Source organism: Garra rufa, chromosome 5 (assembly GCF_049309525.1).
Source record: "Garra rufa chromosome 5, GarRuf1.0, whole genome shotgun sequence".
NCBI classification, from domain to species: Eukaryota; Metazoa; Chordata; class Actinopteri; order Cypriniformes; family Cyprinidae; genus Garra; species Garra rufa.
Genome location: NC_133365.1, coordinates 31,443,757 through 31,469,878, shown reverse-complemented (window position 1 = coordinate 31,469,878; position 26,122 = coordinate 31,443,757). Strand labels below are relative to the sequence as shown.

The following is a 26,122-nucleotide window of genomic DNA, read 5'->3' as shown; positions in this document are numbered from 1 at the left end:
ACACAAACTTTTTCTAGGAAGTTTTTTTTTTAAATAGCAGATTTATTTTAAAAGTTCAGATAGGACTTTTAATTAAGTGATGTGTAGTTTTTGTATGGTGGATCTGAGCTCAACAGATGTAACAATTAAATGGATAGTTCACCCAAAACTGTTATTAGTTACTCACCCTCATCTCATTTCCAAACCTGTAAGACCTTCATTCGTCTTTGGAAAACAAATTAAGATATAAGATAATCCGAGCGCTAGACAGCAATGCAACTACCATGTTCAATGCCCAGAAAGGTATAGTAAGAACATCGATAAAATAATCCATGTGACATCAGTGATTCAATTGTAATGTTATGAAACTACGAGAATACTTTTTGTGCATAAGATGTTCATACCCTTAAATTAAAGGGGTCATCGGATGCAAAACTAACTGTTAAATGTTGTTTGAACATTAATGTGTGTTGGCAGTTTGAGACACCCTACAGTGATAAAAAAAAAAATCCACCCAGTGGTATTTTTTTTAATCTTTAAAAGTAATATCCCCTTTTTAAAATCAGGTCATTCTCAGCTTCTTGTCGTTGTGACGAAACACAGTTGATTGACATGAATGCCTTACCTCAGACTCGCCCTCACTGAGCTGAAACAGTCCGAATACGATCGCCATTGTGTCGACTCAGGTGAAGAGGAAGACTCTTTTCGAGTGATTGAGGTGTTCTGTTGTTGGATGTAATAATGAATATAGCAGTCGTCATTTACTCCCGACATCTGAGACGCTTAAGAGACAGAGGACAACATTACTTTCATTTTTTAAAGGAAAGAGTCGATCCCGATCTACATGCATCTATGTTCGTGTGAATCATTTGTGATGCCGCTTCACCCACAGCAGAACTGAGTATAAGGGTTTTTATGCATCTTTGCAAATGGCCTTTCTTAATAATGTGCTTGTTGGCAAGTTTCGCCAATAAACGCAGCTAAACGCGACTAAATGCGGCTAAAATAAACATTACAGCTCGTAATCCCTCAGCAGAGAGGGGCGAGGCAAGCACATTTGCATTTAAAGGGCCGATGCGATAAAATGAGCTGATATTTTGCAGAGCTGATTTTGACAAGGTAAAAGGGTGTTTTTTTACACTATTACTGCGAATTTTTGACCAAAGTATATTAGAGACTTTTCATTAAGACCCTAAAGAACCCATTTAAGGTTTTTGAGGAAAACATTCCAGGATTTTTCTCCATATAGTGGACTTCAATGGGAGCCAGTGGTTTAAAGATCTAAATTGCAGTTTCAGTGGAGCTTCAAAGGGCTCTACCAGATCCCAGCGAATTAATAAATGTCTTATGCAGTAAAACAATTGGTCATTTTCTAAAAAAATTAAAAATAATAACATTTTTATCACAAATGCTCATCTTGCACTAAGTCTGCGATGTGCATCTTCACGCATTATGTAATCATGTTTACAAAGGTCATGCATGGTTTGTTCTTTTTTCTGTGTCCTTTGCTTCATTTTCTAGTCCAACTTTAAAATCATCACCGACATTGTTGTTTTACCTTTTTTTTGTAAAGGGTGTTCGAACTTCTTTGCACATTAGCTTTGTAAACACTGGGTCGGTACTTCTGCCTCCATCACGTATGCATGATTGTGTAATGTGTGAGGTCGAGCTAGTGCAAGACAAGCATTTGTGGTTAAAAAAGTATACAAATTTACATTTTCTTTTAGAAAATTACCAATCGTTTCACTAGAGACGTGTGGAGCGCTTTGAAGCGGCAATTTGGACACGTTGGCCACCATTGAAGTCCACTATATGGAGAAAATCCTGGAATGTTTTTCTCAAAAACCTTTTTTTTTTTTTTTTTTGACTGAAGAAAGACATGAACATTTTGGATGACATGGGGCTGAGTAAATAATCAGAAACTAATCCTTTGATGTTGAACCACTGATGTCACATGGACTATTTTATTATTTTATCTATTATTTTTTATGTCCTTACTACCTTTCTGGACCTTTAACGTTTCAGTTGTGTTGCTGTCTACTGAGGGTCAGAAAGCTTCTGGATTTCATTAATAATATCTTAATTTGTGACCCGAAGATGGACAAAGGTCTTATGATTTTAGAACGACATGAGAGCGAGTAATTAATGACAGAATTTAGATTTTTGTGTGAACTATCCTTTTAAAGGAAATACAATCATTGTGCCATAATATTAAAATAAGAAGCTATATAAAGATGAATGAGAAACTGGAACCCACTGAAATCAAAGCGAAAACACTACCACTTAATATTCACTCATCCATGCATTTATTCACTGACCTATAAAATCCAAGGCTGACAGTGGCAGATGTAGAAAAGAAGCTACCAAATTTAATATGACAAGTTAATTTAAGCAATTGAATTGGACTGCAAAACTCAGTGTGCTATTAAAAATGTTTCAATGATTTTGGACATTAGTAATGGTCATTTCAAAATGTCATTCTTTACTTTTCAGTTTTGTTTTGAAAATTTGTAATTACAGACCTGTTCTCTGGATCAATATCACACTATTCATTATCAAAATTCATTGTTAATATTGTATGCATCAGTTTCTACAGTTTCAGTCCTATAATCTGAATGGACAAGCAAAGTTCAAGAGTTTGTGTCACCGGCTGTGTTCTTGCTGTGTTCCAGACAGCAGCATGTGAGTGGTGATGACTGAAAATGCAACTTGTTATATTGCTTAATTATATAAAAACAATAGACATCTTTGGTATGAACACATTAAGACAGCTAAGAAAACAAATGTGAATGTTTGTGGGAGGGCTTACCAGACATCACTGTTGCTATATTGTCATTTTGCATTGAAAAAAAAAAAAATCAATATGCACTACAGGGGAAATGAATAACGTTTTTTCATTTGGCAGTTAGCCTGGATTGATTTGCTCTAAAGAGTCAGATGCATAAAATGATAATATAACAATATAGCCTAAATATGCAGCTTAGTCATCTACAGGAATTTCTTTTTACATTACATACAGATCTGTTTTGTGTTCGCTTTTTTCATTTGGTCAACCATAAAAACATTGAAAATCTGGCTAACTCTACTAGAAAAAACAAAAACTTCAGACTTGATAGATACAACGTACAATAACATTACATATTCATCTTTCAAAAGACACACACTGCACTGTCTATTCATAGCTTAATTCTCCAGATTAGAACAGTTGAGGAATGAAGGCACACACCAATTAAAGTCTTAATTATTTTAGCCTACAGTATTCCTTGGCTGAAATAAATGATATCCAAATAGCGATGGAATGAAAAAGTAAACGAAAGAAAGAGAGAAAATAAAAAGGGACAGGTTCTCAGATGACTTACCAAGGTCAGAGACATGGTTATGTGTTGTTTCCTTCATTGGAAGTGGACTGCTTTCCAGCTATTTTTAGGCCAAATAACACAAGACCTAAGGAGCTGTCAATCACATGCTGGCATTCTTAAGAGACATTCTTCAAGCTGACCACCCAATCATCTCAGAGGGACTGACAGAAAGAGAACGCTGTCAAGTTATGTATCTGCTGCCCAATGCTGCTTCATGATCTTAGCCAGAGTCTGTGAAAGACTGACACAATCTTCAACGTCAACTTTATCCTCTTATACCCACACTTACACAATGTCTGGGTGGTATGAATGTGTTCACAATGCAACAGTAGAAATGTGTGAATATTGTTCACATTAACATACATCCACATGCCCATGAATGGGCAGGACTGCCTTATGATATTTACACATAGAAGTGAAAAAATATAGCGGAACAAATCCCAAAGAAGTCAAGACAAGGGACAACTTCTGTGCAGGAAAGACAGCATGATCCTTCAGAAATCATTCTAAAATGGTCATGTGGTTAGGGTGACCATTAGGGTTGCCACCCGTCCCTTAAAATACGGAATCGTCCCGTATTTGAGAATGAAATTGCGCGTCCCGTTTTGAATCAATACGGGACGGGTTTTGTCCCGTATTTTTTATAATTTTTTTTAAAGCAGCGTCTCATGCAAATAATCACTGCGGTAAAGCCAGCCGCGGTTCAGAAAAACACGGTCAAGCCAGCCGCGATTGATTTTAAGTGTGCGCGCATATTACAGTGATTACGGTAGTTTCAGAAACAACACAGAGAGAACGCGCTTGCAGAGCGCTTTTCATTTAGACGCCCAGGACTGAGAGATAATACTACAAAATGCTCGTGAATTTTTACTTACTTATTTATTTGCATTTCTGCTTTAATATCCGTTTTATTTATTGGTGTACTTGACGGTTCTTTTCTGAGAAATGGGACATTATTAGACTTTAGAGTCTAAGTAGAAAAAAAAACAATGATCAGTTCTTATTCAGGACGGCCCATATTATATGCAAAACTCATATGAAACCTTTTTACTGCAGCATTTTTGAGATATGGGACATGATTATATTTTAACGGGGTATATAGACCCCATTTCTAAAAAGTAGAAAAAAACAATGATCAGTTCTTATTCAGGACGTCCCATATTATATGCACAACTCATTTGAAACCTTTTTACTGCAGCATTTTTGAGATGACCCCCCCCCCCCCCCCCCCACCCACCCACCTCATTTCACTAAATGAGATTATATTTTTTACAGGGCAATAAGGTTTTCATATAAGATTCAGTTCAAACAGAAAGAGAATTTAAATAAATGTGTGATTTCTAAAAGTGCTTTGTCATTATTGAGCACTTGGGTACTTTTGCTGAATCACGGGTACTTTAGCTTACATCTTCCTTGTAAATACAGTCAAACCCGAGATTATTCATACCCCTGGCAAATTCTGACTTAAAGTTACTTTTATTCATTTTTGTTTTTGATTAGAAATGACAAAGACGTCTCCCAGAAGACAATAAGACGATGTGCAAAATTATTACTCATCTTTTATTTACATTTGAACAAAAAGTGGCATGTCCAAAACTATTCATACCCTTCTTGATAATCAATAGAAAACAACAATCAAACACTTCCTATAATTGCTGACCAGCTTTTTGCATGTCTTCGTATTTTTGCCCATTCATCTTTAGTGATGAGCTCCAACTCTTTCAGGTTGGAGGGTCTCCTTGCCATCACCCTGATCTTTAGCTCCCTCCACAAATACCCAATTGGATTTATGTCAGGACTCTGGCTGGGTCACTGCAAAACATTAATGTTTTTGTCTGCTAACCATTTCTTCACCCCTTTTGCTGTGTGTTTTGGGTCGTTGTCATGCGGAAATGTCCACTGGTGCCCAAGGCCAAGTTTCTCTGCAGACTGCCTGATGTTGTTGTTGAGAATTTTGTTGTATTGCTCCTTTTTCATGGTGCCGTTTACTGTGATTATGTTCCCTGGTCCACCGGCTGAAAAACTCCCACACAAAATTAGATTCCCACCACCATGTTTGACAGTGGGGATGGTGTTCTTAGGGTCCTTTTTTATGCCAAATGAAGGCTACATCATTGTGGCCACACAATTCAATTTTTGTTTCATCTGACCATAAAACAGAAGACCAGAAGTCTTCATCTTTGTCCAGATGAGCATTTGCCACACCCATAGGTGTGCAGTGTCCGTTGGACTGTCTGCCTTGAGATGCTGCCACCAGCAGAGCCCAGATTCATCAGGATGGCCTTGGTGGTGATCCTTGGATTCTTTTTTACCTCTCTCACTATCCTCCTGGCCAGCACAGCACTTTAGATTTTTCACAGTGCGGAACGTCTTGTATTTTTTAATAATACTTTGCACTGTAGCCACTGGAACTTCTAAACATTTAGATATGGTCTTATAGCCCTTTCCTGACTTGTGAGCAGCCACAATGTGCAGCCGCAGGTCCTCAGTGAACTCCTTTGTCTTAGCCATGACTGTCCACAAACCAACAACAGAGAGCCTCTGTTTTTCACCTGTTGAGTTGATTAAAACAGCTGTTCCCAATGAATCAGGGTAATTAGGATGCTTTAGAACAGCCTGGACTATTTGGAATGGTATAGAACTTTGGATTTTCCCATAGACTGTGACAGTTTGCAATGGGTAAGTAAGGGATAATGTACAGGCAGCCGGTAGTTATCGCAGAAATAAGCCCCGACAGTGTGATCAGGACCCGACGCGAAGCAGAGGCTACATGGCTACTTGCCACATAAGGAAAAAAAATGGACATGAATATGAATTTGAAACCTTTTACTGGCATATTTGTTTTAAATTAACATTTTTATCCTTCCGCGAAACGATATAGTACCACGTGACTAACCTTCAAACTATGTACGTTAGTAAGACAATTTAAATAGATTAATGTCGAAATTTTCCATTGTTAATTGTGGTTGTCCAGTGTTTGTCACAAGATGGCGCCAAACGGTAATCTTTGTTGGCACGGAGGGATTTTAAACATACAAGTAGTACCGGCTATGCGTTATTACTTTGGAGTGGTGATTATTTGAAAAGAACGAACCTGCAAATGTCTCAACTGACCAATCAGAATCAAGCATTCCAAAGAGCCGTGTAATAATTTTGGACATGCCACTTTTTGTTTAAATGTAAATAAAAGCTGCAATTTTTTTTTTCCCCACAATGATGCCTCTTATACATTGTCTTATTATCTTTTGGGGGAAGCCTATTACATTTCCGGTCAAAAAAAAAACAAAACTTGCGGGTTGAATAAAAGTAATTTGAGAATTTGCCAGGGGTATAAATAATTTCGGGCTTGACTGTATATATTTTTATATTTTATTAAAATGTTTTCAGAGGTAAATCAATAACAATTACAATATTAACAGTATTTCAAGTATGATCTATGAGATTTGTTACTTTAAATCCAAATTTTCTTTTCCAAAAGAAAAAACTTCAAATTTAAGGGTTCATCAGTTTAAATATACATTGAACCAAGCACCATCATAACATCTCAGCTGATAATTCAGTATACTTTATTTTTGACAAAACGTCCCATGTTTCAGTCGTGACAGCAGATTTTTGGAAGTGATAGTAATGTTTTGGTAGTAACCAAATCACATTACAGAATTTTAACCCACATACTAAAACATTACTAAAACACAAAAATATTGCATAACTGTATAAAAATTTTGTTTATTTTCCCCAAACAAAGGATGTTCCCTTTTGTCACTACCGAAACGTTGACATGTTTCAATACAGTAGTAACAATTTTATGGGATAACACCCCCCCAAAAAAACAAAATGTCACTACCGAAACTTCACCAAATGGTTACCTAGCACAGTTCTGAAAAGTGGTACACATATAAAAACTAAAGGTTTTGGACTAACTCCCCCAAAAAGTGTGTTTACTTATAAAAAGAAATGGTGTTCGGTACTGACATTCTTCAAAAGTTACACACAGATTTTCAGACTTTTGAACACATTTACCTCAAAATGATGATGCCTATCTCTACTCACCCTGCAGTCATGAGAGATGGGGACACAGGAATATTTCCTGATCATAAATGTAAGGATTTGGTTAAAATCAGTCTCAGCCAATTAACTAAAACACACAGTTTCGGTAATGACATGAAAATGTGGGACTTTTTCCCCATATTTTCATAAAGTTGCATAATTTACAGAGAAAATACCAAATAAATATTTTTTTGAACTTCACTTTTTTTTTTTAATAAAAATTTAAAAGACATCTGCAAAAATTATTTAAAATTTTTATACGTTGAAATGTAGGGGTCATGGTTCGGCACCGCCACCTCCCAACTGCAAGTACCCTATAAATGATGATTTTATGTATTCAGCTTACTGGTATTTTAAAAATTATTGTGGTTTTCAAAAGACAAAAAGTGTCAGTAAAAGCCTCATTTAGTGATCTGATGTGTTTTTTGTAAGAAAAATATCCATATTTAAAACAAAAGTGGTAACACTTTAATCTAGCTTGCGCAGTGGTACACAGAATTTACTGCTTTGGGAAGGTGCTGTTTACTGTTTTTCGGAAGGCGGACCTTCATCAAACCCGGAACTAATCCAGCCAGAAAAAAATAATGCGAACCACCAAGCATGAGAGCATGTTCTAGTGCACCCCCAAAACAAAATAAAGACTTTGTAAAAGAGCATAATAGAACCCCTTTAAATGCTTTTTCAATGTGTTTTTTGGGTGTGGGACAGCAGTTTGCACCAATTCTGTAGAATGGCCCATATATAACACTCAAACCATGATATAAGAACCCACCACTACCTCACACTCAACCTTGAGCTGTAACAACTGTTCATTGAGACATGCTTCTATGAAACTCCATCATGGAAAGCTTCTCCATTGCATAAACTAAGCTATTTTTAAGTATAACTTTGTGGTTTCATGTAAACACACTCACATACACATTCACAGCAGGTGTGCAAGAAAAGCTGCTCATCAGGGCTCGATTTAAAGGGTTGACTTGCCACGCAAAACTCCATCCAATGAAAGTTATAAAAGCTTAGTTACTCGATAACACGGAACGAAAATGTTAGAGATAAAAGAGAGAAGGGAATAGGCTATAAAGAAGGTCAGTACAAATTATTTACTGTTGTTTTCAGCAGAATCCAACACAACAAGGGCATGAATTCTAGACTTGTCTCTGAGGGAACCCGCTAACCCAGAAAATATCAGCAGTGAAACATATTAAACAAACTGACACTGACATTTCCCCCCAAAAAAGCCCAGAACAACTCTATCAGTGGGTCCTATTTAGACGTGTACTTTTTTACACCCCCAAGCAAATCCATCATCCCCTAGACATTGAAAGACCATGCAAAGGACATTTAAACATTTCCAATCTAAATTTATTCAACAATTTATTATTTTCTGCAGCATTCATGAGATTACTACAGCGTATGCGCTAAGAAATTGTTGAGAAGAAGAAAGAAAAAAGAAGAAATTGTTGAATAATGTCGTTATTTTTGTTTTCTTTACACACAAAAAGTATTCTCACAGCTTCATTGAATTGCGTATGAACCAATAATGTCACATGGACTATTTTATCGATGCCCTTACTACCTTTCTGGGCCGTTCGAACATTTCAGTTGCGTTGCTATCTATGCAGGGTCAGAAAGCTCTCGGATTTCATTAAAAAAAAAAAAAATCAATTTGGGTACAAAACATGAACGAAGGTCCTACGGGTTTGGGACAACATGAGGGTGAGTAATTAATGAGATGAGAGAAGAGAAGAGAAGAGAAGAGAAGAGAAGAGAAGAGAAGAGAAGAGAAGAGAAGAGAAGAGAAGAGAAGAGAAGAGAAGAGAAGAGAAGAGAAGAGAAGAGAAGAGAAGAGAAGAGAAGAGAAGAGAAGAGAAGAGAAGAGAAGAGACTAATACAGGATGGAAAGGTTTATGAAAATCTGCAGCTGAAGCACTTTGATCTCCTAGCAGGCCTGTCACAAGCTCTAAAGGTAACAAGCCATGCACACACACAAAATCCTGCTCTATGCGATCAAGCAACAAATCCACCTTAATTTGTCTTAGAAATGGTCTTCAGTCTGAACTATGAGGGTCTGTGTGAGTACATGGCAAGTATATATTGGATACACACATACACAAGCTGACCAATCAACCAAAATAATGTCAGTCATCTCCAATTTCCACTTGCTGTAGACCCCGCAGAGATCATTTGTGGGAAATAACAAGGCTCTCTATGCCCCAGTCTCTGTGAGTATGTGTGTGAGATCTCTTTTATCAATGTTCAGAGCATGAAAAATGAAACCTCAGGTGCAAAAAATACTATCAGGATACACCCTAAACTAAGTGCACACTGGTAGACTCTGCAGAGTATGTGATAAATATAGAGGAACAGGCTGTTTTTTTCCCAGCTAATGAGTCTACGCTGCAAAATACGTGTCTGAGAAAACAGCTGCTGTGGGCCAATCGGCAGTGATTACTCAGCACTTAGAGTCTGTGTCTGTGAGTGAAAGTGTCTGAAGAACTTACCCTGATTCTTCTCATAGCAGCGACAATCTCCATACGACTGTTGGGTCTTGGGACATCCAGGCTGCCAACATACTGCAAAAAGAAACACATGCTTGAATGTTAGATGAAGAGAGTTGTGTTGAAACTCTGTTATTATCTGCAACAGAGAAATCACCCAGTCTAAAATTAATGAGGCGGCTTCATTTGCCCAAACACAAGTAAACACACTTTCTAGGTTAATGAGTGCCAAGTTACTTTTGCATTGGCAGGACACTAGAAGCCTCATTTCTCAAACTCGATTTATGCTTCAATGTTCTAAATTAGTGGTTCTTCGAGACCCACTTAGACAAATTGTGACAAAACATCCCATGTTTCTGTAGTGACAGCGCATTTTAGGTGGTGACAGTAATGTTTTGGTAGCGACCACATCACATCACAGAATTTTAACCCACATACTAAAACATACAAAAATACGTACAATTTTGTTTACTTGCCCCAAATAAAGAATTATGTAGGGATGCACTGAAATGAAAATTCTTGGCCGAAACCGAAAACCGAAAAAGAGGCAACCAAGGCCGAAAACCGAAACACCGAAAGAATTATGCCAATTATTAGTACCATTGCATTTATGGCTGTGACTGTGTAATAATCTTACTAAAATCAAGGCATTGCAATTGCAAAAAACTTATATTAAAGTTTCAAAGAATAAATCAATTATTATCAATCAAGTATTATATTACTTAAATAGCATATACTTTACTGTCTTTGTTTAAATTATTTAATAGTTTAAATTTTTTATAACACATTATCTTGTGGATCCATCAGTTCACATTTACAACTATGCGTTTCTCTTCCAGTAGGAGGCGCTGTCAGACTGGTAGTATACAAAGCAGCGCAGCAAATGACTTTGAAACGTGCAGCGCTCATATTTATTCAATGGATAGCCTTTTGAAGTTTCATCGCAATTCTTGTCTTTCAGTCCCCATATTTAAGACCACCTGAAATCATAATTAAGACTTTCTTAACCCCTAATAACACTGCAGTAATCAATGAAAAATGAAGAGCTTTATTTCAAGAACCGACTTTTAAAAACAAACCTTACACAAAATACGTTTCTTTTTATTTTTTTTCCCACCATGTTCAGGGCACAAGAAAAATATTAGGGAACTAAATTAATATCAGCATATGAAGTATTAAGTGCCCTTTTGGGCCATTTTCGGCCAAAAATTTTCGGTGGCCGAATATTCGGTGCATCCCTAGAATTATGTGTTCCTATTTGTCACTACCAAAACAATGATGACATGTTTTGGTCGTGACTCTTTCGGTAGTGACAATTTTATGGGATAACAACCCAAAAAACTACTGAAACTTAACCAAATGTTTTGGTCGTGACTGTTTCGGTAGTGACATTTTTATGGGATAACACCCCAAAAACAAAGATGTCACTACCGAAACTTCATGAAATGTTTTGGTCATGACTGTTTCAGTAGTGACAATTTTATGGGATAACACCCCAAAAACAAAGATGTCACTACCGAAACTTAACCAAATGCTTTGGTCGTGACTGTTTCAGTAGTGACAATTTTATGTGATAACACCTAAAAAAACTACCGAAACGTAACCAAATGTTTTGGTCGTGACTGTTTCAGTAGTGACAATTTTATGGCATAACACCCCAAAAACAAAGATGTCACTACCGAAACTTCACCAAATGTTTTGGTCGTGACAATTTTATGGGATAACACCCCAAAAACAAAGATGTCACTACCGAAATGTAACCAAATGTTTTGGTCGTGACTGTTTCAGTAGTGACAATTTTATGGGATAACACCCCAAAAACAAAGATGTCACTACCGAAACTTAACCAAATGTTTTGGTCGTGACTGTTTCAGTAGTGACAATTTTATGTGACAACACTTAAAAAAAACTACGAAACTTCACCAAATGTTTTGGTCGTGACTGTTTCAGTAGTGACAATTTTATGGGATAACACCCCAAAAACAAAGATGTCACTCCCGAAACGTAACCAAATGTTTTGGTCGTGACTGTTTCGGTAGTGACAATTTTATGGGATAACACCCCAAAAACAAAGATGTCACTACCGAAACGTAACCAAATGTTTTGGTCGTGACTGTTTCGGTAGTGACAATTTTATGTGATAACACCTAAGAAAACTACCGAAACTTAACCAAATGTTTTGGTCGTGACTGTTTCGGTAGTGACATTTTTATGGGATAACACCCCAAAAACAAAGATGTCGCTACCGAAACTTCACCAAATGTTTTGGTCGTGACTGTTTCGGTAGTGACAATTTAATGTGATAACACCCCAAAAAACTACCGAAACGTAACCAAATGTTTTGGTAGTGACTGTTTCAGTAGTGACAATTTTATGGGATAACACCCCAAAAACAAAGATGTCACAACCGAAACTTAACCAAATGTTTTGGTCGTGACTGTTTCAGTAGTGACAATTTTATGTGATAACACTTAAAAAAACTACCGAAACTTAACCAGATGTTTTGGTCGTGACTGTTTCAGTAGTGACATTTTTATGGGATAACACCCCAAAAACAAAGATGTCACTACCGAAACTTCACCAAATGTTTTGGTCGTGACTGTTTCGGTAGTGACAATTTAATGTGATAACACCCCAAAAAACTACCGAAACGTAACCAAATGTTTTGGTCGTGACTGTTTCAGTAGTGACAATTTTATGGGATAACACCCCAAAAACAAAGATGTCACTACCGAAACTTCACCAAATGTTTTGGTCGTGACTGTTTCAGTGCTGACAATTTTATGTGATAACACCCACAAAAACGTCTAGGTTACGAAGGTAACCCTCGTTCCCTGAAGGAGGGAACGGAGACGTTACATTGGGATCTCGCTTGAGAGACCGATCATCTCTGAGCCTTATATACAAAAGGCCAATTGAAAATTGGCGAGTGGACGTGCGCGCCGGCCACGCCCCCGTACATACAGGTATATAAGATGGCGGACCACTCAAACAGGTTTTCGCTGAAGAGCCGATCAAGCCGGCGTCAGCGCGACGCCAGGTGCGTGTCAGGGGAATGTAACATCTCCGTTCCCTCCTTCAGGGAACGAGGGTTACCTTCGTAACCTAGACGTTCCCCTTTCAGTCGAATCACTTTGACGTTACATTGGGAACTGACCCATGGAAAAGGCCACGACCCTGACACCGCGTTACGCACAACTTCACGTGCTGACAAGTATACGTGCCGGCAGGCGAAGTGTAACGTAACATTCCCAACGCCCTGAGGCCCAATAAGGGGGCCTTCCAGGGATGCCAGTTGTACTGAAGCATGGGTTGGGGGGGCGGAGCACATGAAATTTTCTACATGTGGAAATGAGAATAATTCAATATATCCACAAAGGTTTTTAGGGAGACACGAGGGAAACAGCGGAATCCTCCGCTGGAAATATGAAAGGTATCGCCACAACCTGCGGGGCGAAGGAGACCCTGGCAGAAGCACAGCCAGGAACTACTCCGCATCTAGCCCTGACTGTGGGGCATGGAGGACCCAGGGTTCACCAAAGGGGCTACATCCTGGGAAAATAGCGCACGAATGGAATGGCGCAGCAAACCGACACCGGCCGGTCTCCCGCTCACCTGTAAGTCCTTATGTTAGGACACGGGAGAAACGGCCTCTACGCAAAGGTTGTAGAACCTAGCGAAGGTATTAGGTGTCGCCCAGCCCGCAGCTCTCAGACATCTGCTAGTGAGGTGCCATGAGCCAAGGATCATGGCTGTCCCTGAGTATAACAGGGAGATGGCATCTACCACCCAATGAGCCAGACCTCAGTTTGGGGACAGCATTCCCTTTCTGCTGAACCCCGAAGCAGATAAGCTGCTCGGTGCGGCTGAAGTGCCGAGTGATTTCAGTTTCACATATTTAACGACACAACTTCGCAAGGCTGGGTCTGCCTCCTCCAGGGCAGAGCTTGCAGGTTCGCCACCTGATCGCGGAAAGGCATGGTGGGGAACCTTGGGCACAATAACCGGGCCGGGGTCTCAGGTTGTAACGTGAGAGTCACCGGGCCCGAATTTCTAGACACGCTTTGCTGACAGAGAAAACTTGTAGGTCTCCTACCCTTCTTGATGGAAGCCAGGGCAGTCAGGAGCGCTGTCTAAATGACAGGAATTCTAGCTCGACTGAGGCCAGTGGCTCAAATGGAGCATCCCGCGGCCCTGAAAGGCGACGGAGAGGTCCCAAGAGGGTATGAGGTGCTGTCTAGGCACCTCTGCGGAGCCTCACGACCAGTGGATGCTTACCTACTTTGCTCCATCTACTGCATGTGATATGCGGCTAAGCGGCGGCATATATTCGGAGAGTCGAGGGCACAGCCTGCGCTCCAACTCTCCTGCAGGAAGGGAAGCATTACTGCAATCGTGTATCTCTGTGGGTCCTCTCAGCGAGAGGAATGCCAGCAAATAGACCTCATCTCAGTGCGCAAGCCAGCCTAGTTAAGGGAGCTAGGTACCGAGAGATAGTTTCTATCACGGCCTGGGAGGCCGGAAAGGTCTATGGTGTCAATCCGTGCCCTTACAGGGAGGGACTGCCGCGAGGGGATGGTTACTAAGACCTAAGTCCGGGTGGGCCACTCTTGTAGCGCAACCAACAGACTTACTCCTCGTCCTCCCTGGACTTGCACAGTGTCTGTGCAAGGAGGCTCGCTGGGGAAGGGCGTACTTGGGCCCCGGAGGTCAGCTGTGTGCCAGTGTTACTCTGAAAGCGGCAGCTGGCAATGGGAGGAATCGGAAGACGAGCGGATGTGGCTGGCCTACCGATATACTCCAAACTAGCTGCGTCACGGGGTGGAGTCGCCATTCTGCAGGTGGGTGGACTGCCGTGAGAGCCGACAGGCTGCACGGTTGAGTTTTCCTGCTTCAAGTGAATGGCAAGTAGCAAAATCTGCCACGTTGGACTCCATGGGAGCAGATGGGGAGGTTGTAAGCCTCTGTCGTACATGGCAACCCAACCCGTGGTAAGCCACGGGCTGGCTTGTCGGCCATACTGCGGGAAAACGCCAGTCCGGAGTGAGCCGAGATGCCATGCCCATCATGGGACTCGATCGTGCTGAAGCGGTCTCACATGACGCAAGCTTAGCGGCTCTTAACTCCCTGAGGCCGGCTGTATCGCCGGCGATACGAGCTCATTTTTTTTTAGATCAGCGCAAAAGACACTAAAAATGCTCTGTCGGTTTTAGTCATACAAATTAGAGATATACATCATTGGAAACTGTAGAGTGTGTACTTTTATTTGTGCACACTCACAAGAACAGCAGAAAGTTGTGCTTTTTTATTTAGAATAAAGAAAACAAACAGGGTGATTTCTGTTTTCTCTGTCTCCGCGAACTGCTTTTAGAAATGCGTCACTTAAATCATTCAAACTCGGTGAATACTCAGCACACAAACAGAAAAGTGATATCTACTGAAAGCTTGAGATTTATGCTTTTAAACGAAGTAAGTTTGATCAAAAACAAATAATCTGTAATAAATTAATCTATATGAAACCAAGGAGATGTCTAGTCTATCCAGTTCCAACTAATTATCTCTAATGTGACCGCGCCCACTAGCGAAAAATCCTTTAGATATGCAAATTAGCCATGTGCCACAAGCGCGGCAAGGACCGGGGTATCTGTACGCGAGGAAACTCCCACATCACCGAAACAAAGCAACATGACTTCAAGTTCATCTTGGTTACAGTTTGTTTCTGAATGAAGATATGCTGTGAGGAATAAGACTTATATTTACCACGATCACAAGAAGGACGCGATGCAACGCAAACCCAGCAGGAGGAGACATTTACATGAGTAAGTCTTACTTTCATTTTCCTACTAGCTTTCGCTGTTATTTACTTTGACAAAACGTGTACACATTTTACTAGTAAGACTTATTCCAAACTAAAATTCCTGACTTTATCAAATGAAACATTATGAAGTACGTTTGATTGCATTGCATCTCTCACGATGCCAGGATATTTATAATGTTCTAGAAAAACGATGTGATTATGACTGTGAGATGCATTTATGACGATATGTTTATGACTGTAGAATCATACTTATTTATTTATTTATTTTATTGTATAACAGTAGGGTGTAAAAGTAATATGTGTGCTTACACTGAATGTATGTTTACATCACGTTTATTAGTAATATAGTGCTAAACGATAATTATTAGTTTCTCAGATATTACATGTCCTTTTTTACATTAGTACAAATGCTAGAATCTATGACTATATACTATATACCAGTTATTCCCCTGTAAAGGGAAGTGTGTCCAAACCTTTGCCTGGTAGTGTATGTGTGTGTATTTATTTATTATAGATGCTCCTAATATGAATAGGCTCACAGATGTTTTGCTTTTGTTGTTTTTAGTGCTCAGAAACCTGCTCAACAGATGAATCTTGCTGTCCTTTCCTTGAGTCTCTTCAAACTGTTTTCCTCTGAGAGCGCTGTACAAACTTCAGATGATACAGATAAAAATACAGTACAAATACAGATATTTAAAGTGCACACACTTTAATATCAGGTAAGATTTACTTGTTTTATTTGTTGAACTGAATTCAGAAAAAGTTTTCAGAAATGCCACAAAGTCTGTGCACATCGGTGTGGTTAGATGAGGGAGCTCAATATTGTGTCTTTGACCTTCATTATGTATGTTTTGATTATACTGTGTTGTAAATAAAATACAAATAATCTAAAAAACGATTTTTTTTAATCTTCTCACATTGTTTCTTCTTCTGCTAGTCAAGTCAGTCATTGATGGGGCCATTAGGGAGGGCTCTTTTGTCTTTCAGGTGTGAATTGCTAAATATTCATGGGCCATTGCCACACCTATGAATAATCCCTTTCGATCACAAAACATGTTTTAGAAAATTTACATCAATATATTGTTTTTTCTGAACGAGTGAACGAGATGATTTTCACATCATTTGGTTGATAAAATTCTAGCCTACGACATCCAATTATTATCCAATTATCCAATCATCCAAACTTCTTCAGGGCCTCAAAACACCCTCAGGCCCCAGAGGGTTAAGCGGCTAAAGCTGTCATGTGCCCCAGGAGCCTCTGAATTTTGAGAGGGGCCACTGTATTGCCTGATTGACTCAAGGACTACAACACTGACTGCGCGCTCTTGGTAGTAAGACGGGCTGTCTTGTGGACCGAGTCGGGCTCCCGACCGAGGAAACGAATCCCCTCGGTTGGCCTGAAGGACCAGATGGCGGGGGTGCCGAGGCACCAGGTCCCTATATTCGCACAACGGAACTCACGAGTGGGCTGGTAAAGCACCAGTCGAAGAGACGGTTGATGACGCGAACTCCTGTCTGCCGAAGAGGGGACAGGGGAGCTCCCATGGCCTAAAGAAGGCAGGAAGAGGGGGACTGGCCAAATGGAAGCACCTCGCGCTGAAGTGCTCGATCCCCGGAGCAGACCGCAGAAGGGGTGTGCGTCGGGGAAAAAAATCGAGACGCGACAGCGGGTGCCCTTCAGGCAGATGACTGCAACCCAGCCCTGGAGACGGAAACATACCTGTATGTGCTTCGTCGTGAGCATGTGTGCCGACAGCCTGAGAAGGGATCGGAACAGAGCTCCATCCAGGGCGGATATTAACCCATCACTCTAACTGGACATGTGAAGTCGGGACTGAAAGATCCTGACCTCGTCCTGGGGGAGGGACAGGCTGGATCGCGTCCTTCGCCAGTAGGAACGCGACCTCCGCAGGCAGAACAGAGGCACGCCTGCCCGAATAAAGAATGTAAGGGGTACCTCTGAGTCTGGGCGGACACCTGGAGCCGGGCCGTACCGTCCGTATCAACCAGCGTAGTGGTATCAAGGAAACGTTGACCGACGTGACCGTGGTGGGGCAGCCAAGGGGGAGACAGGGAAGGAGACAAAACCCAGAAGGTTGAACGTCCTGGAGAAGTGTCTAACTGCGCTAAGCAGTGCTTACCTTCTTCCCTGGATCCCGCTCTGACGAAGGCCGGCCGCAAGTCTGGTTCCGAGGAGTGTAAGTGCTGCTCAGGAAGGAAACTCGAGGCCGAAGCCTCTTTTTGAGAAAATGTGGGTACCGTTGACCGTTGGGCCGACGGCAGCATTGAAGTACACAGTGGCCCCCGGCCCTCCACCGGGAGCGGGGAGCGTAGATGTTAGCATCCCCTAAAGAGGCGTACTGCTTCGGCATCTCGACGGGGGTATGCTGGCGGGCGGAAGACCGCAGGGCTTTTGGGGCCGGCGGAGCGTTCGGCACCGTGACTTGAAATTCCCCCTCGTGCCTCGCCACAGCGCCGGGAAAACTTTGCCGGCCGTGGGGCGCGAAGGGGGGCCTGCTCGCGAGCAAGCGGCGAGTCCTCAACATACCCATGGTCATGCTTTCACAATGAACGCATGAACCATCCATGAAAGCTGCTTCAGCATGTTCGGGGCCCAGACATGTGAAGCAGCTTTCATGTCCGTCCAGAGAGGTGAGGTAACTGCCTCACCCAGAAGCGCACGGCCGGAAAGCCATTCTGAAAAGAACGTCTTTACACGGCCGTGAGAAATTGCTCTTGCTTCTGCCCAGGGAGGAAACCGCGGCACCACTGTGCACTCAATGGGGCTTGCTCACTGGAGAGCAGGAGGCTTTTTGTGGCCGTGAAAACGGCCGCCCACAGGACCCCGCTGGCGGCGCCGAGAAATTCACTCTTTCAGAAAGATTATGTCTATTCGATCGGCGCACACCAGCAGAGAAGAGCAGCAGCAGGAACGTGAAGTCTTTCTTCCTTCTGGAGAAGTCAGCAGGCTTGAGCATGAGAGCTCTGAAGCGAAAGTCTGTTTGAGTGGTGCGCGCCGCCATCTTATATACCCGTATGTACGGGGGCGTGGCCGGCACGCACGTCCACTCGCCAATTTTCAATTGGCCTTTTGTATATAAGGCTCAGAGATGATCGGTCTCTCAAGCGAGATCCCAATGTAACGTCGAAGTGATTCGACTGAAAGGGGAACTACCGAAACTTCACCAAATGTTTTGGTCGTGACTGTTTCGGTAGTGACAATTTAATGTGATAACAACCCAAAAAACTACCGAAACGTAACAAAACGTTTTGGTCGTGACTGTTTCGGTAGTGACAATTTTATGGGATAACACCCCAAAAACAAAGATGTCACTACCGAAACGTAACCAAATGTTTTGGTCGTGACTGTTTCGGTAGTGACAATTTAATGTGATAACACCCCAAAAAACTACCGAAACTTAACCAAATGTTTTCGGAGCATAAACTTTACTTAAAAAAAATCAAAAAGATATTTTTAAAAACAACAATGAAATAAAATGCAACAATAAGTTTATAAGTTTAAATTTAGGGGTTAGGGGTTTGGGACAGCCACTTCCCAATTGAAAGTACTCAGTAAATGATGATTTTATATACAGTGAGGTCAATAAGTATTTGATCACCCTGTGATTTTGCAAGTTCTCTTACTTAGAAATCATGGAGGGGTCTACAATTTTCAGCATAGGTGCATTTCCACTGTGAGAGACAGAATCTAAAAATAAAAATCCGGAAATCACATTGTATAATTTTTTTAACAATTTATTTGTGAATTACGGTGTCAAATAAGTATTTGATCACTTGAGTCAAAAAATAATAATATTTGGTACAGAAGCCTTTGTTAACAATTACAGAGGTCAAACGGTTCCTGTATTTCTTCACCAGGTTTGCACACACTGCAGGAGGGATTTTGGCCCACTCCTCCACAGATCTTCTCTAGATCTGTCAGGTTTCGGGGCTGTCGCTGAGCAACACGGAGTTTCAGCTCCCTCCAAAGATTGTCTATTGGATTTAGGTCTGGAGACTGGCAAGGCCACTCCAGAACCCAATATTTTTGCCCAATATGTCACAATACATGGCCCCGTTCATCCTCTCCTTAATACAGTGCAGTCGTCCTGTCCCCTGTGCAGAAAAACACCCCCAGAGCATGATGCTTCCGGCCCCATGCTTCACTGTAGGTATGGTATTATTGGGATGATACTCATCATTCTTCTTCCTCCAAACACGGCGAATGGAGTTAAGACCAAAAAGTTCTGTTTTGGTCTCATCTGACCACGGGACTGTCTCCCATGACTCCTCTGGATCATCCAGATGGTCCCTGGCAAACTTCAGACGGGCCTGGACATGGGCTGACTTAAGCAGGGAAACCTTCCGTGCGATGCAAGATTTTAAACCATGACGTCTTAGTGTATTACTGATAGTAGCCTTGGAAACAATGGTCCCAGCTCTCTTCATGGCATTGACCAGCTCCTCCTGTGTAGTTCTGGGCTGATTCTTCACCATTCGTAACATCATTGATACCCCTGAGGAGAGATCTTCCGTGGGGCCCCAGTCCGAGGGACATTGACAGTCATCATTAGCCTCTTCCATTTTCTGACAAGCTGCTTGGGAATTGCCCCGTAGCCCTTTCCAGCTACAATTTTGTCTCGTGTCTTTTGACAGCTTTTTGGTTTTGCCCATGTTGCTACTTAGACTTCGGCTGATTGTGGGGTGCACAGGTGTCTTTATGACAACTAACGACCTCAAACAGGTGCTACTAACTTAGAATCATGAGCAGAGTGTAGCTGGACTATTTAAAAGCAAAATAACAGGTCTTTGAGGGTCAGAAATCTGGCTGATAAGCAAGTGATCAAATACTTATTTGACACAGTAATTCACAAATAAATTGTTAAAAAAATCATACAATGTGATTTCCGAATTTTTATTTTTACATTCTGTCTCTCACAGTGGAAACGCACCTATGCTGAAAATTGTAGACCCCTCCATGATTTCTAAGTAATGCCGAGTTCAGACTGCACGATTTTCAAAGCAATTGCGTCACAGATGTTTTCACACTGCATGACTATCTGGGGTAGCATTCTGCCGTTGCTGTGTTCACACTGCACGATGGATCGGCGACAGGGGGTTTCACACTATATGACTTTACCATAGGAAGAATCACTGACAACTTTGTCCCGGTCCGCAAACTACGTCTCACAACCAAACACACGGGAGAAGTGACATGGAAACAACGCGAGGTCAGTCGTGCAAGTTCTCACGTGAGACTGGGATTATTATGAAAAAATGGTAGCCCGCAAGAAGGTTGTCATACAAATTGCATGTGCACTCATTTGCAGCGAAAAGAAAAGAAGCCAAAGCTATGCTTGTTGATATTGTGGTCTATACCTTCGTAACTCCTCCCCCAACTTCCCACTGGCCTGGATGTTGCTGTCTCATTGGCTGTAGGTAATCGCCGATGTTATTTTCAGTCAGATCACCTTTCACACGGCATGATTTTGAATCGCCGACAGGTCCAGATATTTAGCATGCCAAATATCTCACGGGTGTCGGCGATTCTCTCAGATCGCGTCTTTGATAGTTCACACTGTGTGATTGTCACTCGCGTGAACGAGCACCGATTTGCCTGTGATTTCGGGCATTTGTCGGCGATTTCTCAAAACCTGTCGGTGAGTCAAAATTTGGGCTAAAATCATGCAGTCTGAACTCAGCATAAGAGAACTTGCAAAATCACAGGGGGATCAAATACTTATTGACCTCACTGTATATCAAGCTTACATGATGATGATATTTTGTAAATTTGTTAAAAATATCAGTAGACATTAGCCTGTGCAAATCTGCATTGCTTCAAATCTTATTATCTGCATATACAATTCTATAAAAAGAAATCTGTAACCCATCGTTGAATTGGTCAGAATTGGCAGGCAATTAATGAGGATTAAAATGTTCATTTTACATATTTCACTTACCAAAAATCCACACCAAATTCAAAACTAATGCATAAAACCCCCAAGCAACCATCCAGAATAACCTCAGAAATAATTCTGCACAAGCATCACTTGCATTTTCTGTAGAAGATGTCAAATGTAGTTACACATATAATTTACTTAGTACATTGATTAAAACATTTTCTATGGTTACAAAATATATGCCATCATAAAGGTAAAAATATTTCTATAAACCAAGGGTACAAAAACAAATCATTCTGTTTCTGTATCTATGACAACAACTGACCCAACATTGCATATTTTTCAAATGTGAATAGATCAGTGCCAGCTTCAAATAACACGCTTAACCCTCAATCGGTCCTTGGGGTCTATATGACCCCGATCGACGTTTCCTCGATTAAAAAAAAGGGTTCCCTTCATCTGAGAGGAAAAATATTTTGTGACTTTTCCTACATAATCTGTCTATACACACACAAAAAAAACCTGGCTTGATTCGATTGTTCTGAAGGTATGTAATTTTTTTTTTTACTAATCTGGTCTTCGGGGTCAATATGACCCCACATTGAAATGAATGGGAAATTTGAAAAAAAAACTCTATATTTTTTCTTCATTTGTCAAAAAAAATCTATAAATCCGGCATAAATCAAATTCACACACAGAAATGAGGGCCTACTACTAGAGCATAAATGTGATGTAGAAAAGACATGCTCACTCACACACACACACACACACACACACACAAACACAGACAAACAAACACACACTTACATATGCACCCATGTATTCTCTCACTCTCTCTCTTTCTCTCTCTCTCTCTCACACACACTCACAAACACTCACACACACTCACACACACACGCACACACACTCTGACTCCAAGTCTTGTCCTTTAGGTGTGTTTTAGGTGGCATTTAGGTGCCATTTTTCTGTAAAATTTATGTGGCATTATGTAAAAATAGACATTTCAAAATGCACCAAAACTACAAAAATTCTACTATTTGAAAAAAAATTATAATTTTAAATGTCCTTTCTTATGTTTATATATAAATAAATTCAAAAAATGTATTTCAAAAGTTGTAATACAACAGTTGGCTACATGCAGTAAAATGAATGGCTCTCTATTGGCCTCTGCTGGTCAAAACTATTTATTTCTTAAACTGAAAAGAATTAAGGTTTATCTCTAACCAGGGGATGGCGTACTTCTACACATAACACCTAGATCAATATCCAAAAACAGTTTAAATTAAATTTAGATCATAATTTAAGTGAATTTTTCATAAAAAATTAAAATTTCATAGGCAAGCTTATGGTGTAGTTGAGGAATTGTGTGGTAAATAGGTACAAAAGTAATTCATATCTCCCAAAACACAGCATTAATGAATAGATGAGAAGTAAACAAAAAAATATATATATTATTTGTATAATTAAAAATGTATATTTTTTGTATAATTTCTCTATCAATTGTTGGGGTCATATAGACCCCAAAGACCAAATTGATGAACTGGAAATGAAGACCTTATTAGGGTCCAAGTAAGCTCAGTGTTTACAAACAACATTCTTTGTTCTTTCATGCCTGTAATGACCTGTTCTTAAACTATACAGAGATGTTGACCTTAAATACTTATCTCCAGCTTCCACAGTCTAAATCCAGCAAAGAGGGACAGCAATACTGACAACAGTTCAGCAAAAATAGCAACTTATACAGCTGAATTAAGCTTTGAAAGACAGGACTGCAAGACTGCAGTCAGAATGTGCGACTGTGAATGTGAGTGGTTCTAGGTCTTGGCTTTATAGCTTTGGCCAATAAAATTCCTGGAAGATAATCCTGCATCACAAATTGAAGCTAAAATTACTCAGCGATAGGCTTCTGAGTGGCTCGGTATACAAAGCTTTAGGTTTCCTGAGGCATTTAGCTGTCTGCAGATTTGAAAAGCTTACAGAAAAGCTCTCTGGGAAAACACCAGTATTTTTGACATTTATGAGACAACAGACGGTAATATTTTTGAAATATGCAAGTGTCTGAGTAGGTAGATGTATTTAAGAAATGACTATGTTAAAAATAGACAGAGGAGTTATCTAAGACTTTAAAGGACGTCCTGGCTTTCATTAATGGGCACAAATTAAATATTTATCAAGTGGTCATAACCAGGCAGGTCAGAAATGCTGTATGCCGAACAGGACATGGTTGCAGTATGTGAATATAAGATGTAATCTAATGTATAACACTAAATAAAATGTTTATCTAGGGGAAAATACACTGACCATCACAAAACTTCATCCACTGACTGAGAATTGATGTAGAGTAGGGGTTTATTCAATGAAATGTTAATGACCCAATGTCCTAGTCAAACCAATCTATCCAATATGTCCAATCTAACCACAGCTTCTGAAGAAACCAAATACCCTCCAGAGTGTAAAAGATATCTTGGCTCAGTTAAAGTACCAGTGTAACCAGCCATGTAACCATTACTGAAAAAGTTGTGCCAGTCACCAACAATAGAGTATGCGGAAAAAACCTTTTTGCATACAAGTCAGTGACGTTTCTTGTCTTAAAGTTAATCAAAAATACACTATTTACATGTTTTCAATGTAAGAATTTTAAGGGATTTAAGGGTTTAAAGTAAAAAAAATGCAAAAGAAAAAAGGCTGTAAAAAATAATAATAATAGTAATATATATATATATTGGGGTTGGGGAAATTTTATCTTGAAATTCATCAGATAACTTTGATATAATGGATTACAATCAACCAAAAATTCAGACAACTGTTAGTATGACAATATTTACACAAATATCAATACTTTGTTATTGATTATACCAATTACCCAGCAATGCTTAATTTTGTTCAGTCTGTGGTTTAAAAAGGTTGCATTAGCAATTAAAGAAAAAAATACTTAAGCACAACATGGTCCGGTCAAAGTGTCCGAATACTTTTTGGTCACAAATTTATGTCAGTTTTACTGTCCACTGTTTGAAGAATTTTTGGGTATAATATGTCACAGTTTTCTTTATTTTTCCAATCTTTACTTACATAAATGAACTATAGTGTCCTGCACCCACTAGTAAAACAAATCATGATATCAAAAATTATATCCGATGTCTGAATAATTTTTGGTTTGACTGTATAAATGAATAAATAAATAACTATATATAACTATATAACTATATAACTATATATATATATATATATATATATATATATATAATTTATATTATAATTTAAAAAACACAGTGATCACTTGATCAAAGCCAGCATGGCACAACCAACATCTAGAAAGCATTTGTCATTTACCAAGAAAACAATTTAAATAGTGAGATCATCCTTTTTTCAATCATAGATTTTAAATATCTTACCTTTTAAAGAAAATGCTTTTGGTCACATTAAATAACCCAAATGAACTTAATATTCATGACTCTTGTAAATACATTCTTCTAAAATTTCTAAACAAAATACTATGTCATTGAAATACTTTTTTTTTTTTTTTAATATATTAAACCAAAATAAATATAAAGATTACATTTCTAATAACTTGGCACGTGTGTTTTAAACCAAATGTAAAAAGATTTACATTTCATTTTTGTCATCGACCCAAAAGTCTACTCGGTGACATTTTCAATTGTTGGTGGCTAATGTCATCGATGCTACACAAAACATGATCGTTCCTGACTGTCTGTGTAATTACTCTTGCTGCCGCTCAGCCAATGGCCCACTTGACGTATGTTCTCCATATGACTACATAAAAGTATCGGTTGATAGTCTAACCAGCAATAATAACAATAGCGATGTTTACAGTAGATATAGTCTGTTTCACCTTGGCTTGGAAGTGTATTCCGTGTTCATACGCTTCCTCGTTGTGAAGCGGGACTCGCGAATCCGCCACATCGTCCACCAGGTTGTACCTGTTTCTCCCGTGCATTTTCATTGGGACCCGTCCAGATGCACGGCGAGAAATTTCTTCAGCCAGTCCCCAAGCTTGAAAACTACTGCCAACTAAAAAAGATTGCTCTAGTTTACCCAGCCGAGAACAAGTCGCGTATACAAGAGCGATTCAAAGCGAGGGAGCCCATTATAGTAGCAGCCCGGGAAAAGCTCAATGAAATCACAGGCGCTTCAGCACAAAAGAAATGGGTTGGGCGCCTCTTTCCCCCTCTCTCAGCCCGCAGACATCAGCTGCGTTTATACAAGTCTGGCTTCGGCTCAAGTTGTTCAAGTGCCTCAGCTAGGAAAAGTTTATTAAAAGAGGCGCTGTGGGTGGATTCTGCACGTCTCGTATTCTAATGACATGCCTTATTTGCGTTGCTCTCTTCAATCTCTAAAGCAATTCTCATAGAGCAAAGTTCCGTCTGCTTTGGGAACAACCTGCAAGTCTTTCAAACACCACATTTAGCATAATAAAAGCAGTACTTCCTTATAGTTCATAGATGAATTACAATGGGATACAACCAGTTCCCATACAGTATATGCAAAATATCACGTTTAAAA

General features: G+C 40.0%; 1 protein-coding gene across 1 annotated transcript in view; it reads right to left on the bottom strand.

Annotated features, from left to right (window-relative positions):
• Window positions 1–25,770, bottom strand: part of LOC141334823 (carboxyl-terminal PDZ ligand of neuronal nitric oxide synthase protein) — an 89,351-nt gene extending 63,581 nt beyond the window's left edge. The window contains exons 1-2 of the mRNA XM_073840049.1: window positions 25,452–25,770; window positions 9,887–9,958 (exon numbers count right to left, since the gene is read on the bottom strand). Of these exons, the coding sequence (XP_073696150.1) occupies window positions 9,887–9,958; window positions 25,452–25,562 (183 nt within the window). The 5' untranslated portion in view covers window positions 25,563–25,770. The remainder of the gene's footprint in view (window positions 1–9,886; window positions 9,959–25,451) is intronic.
• Window positions 25,771–26,122: the final 352 nt, after the last annotated feature.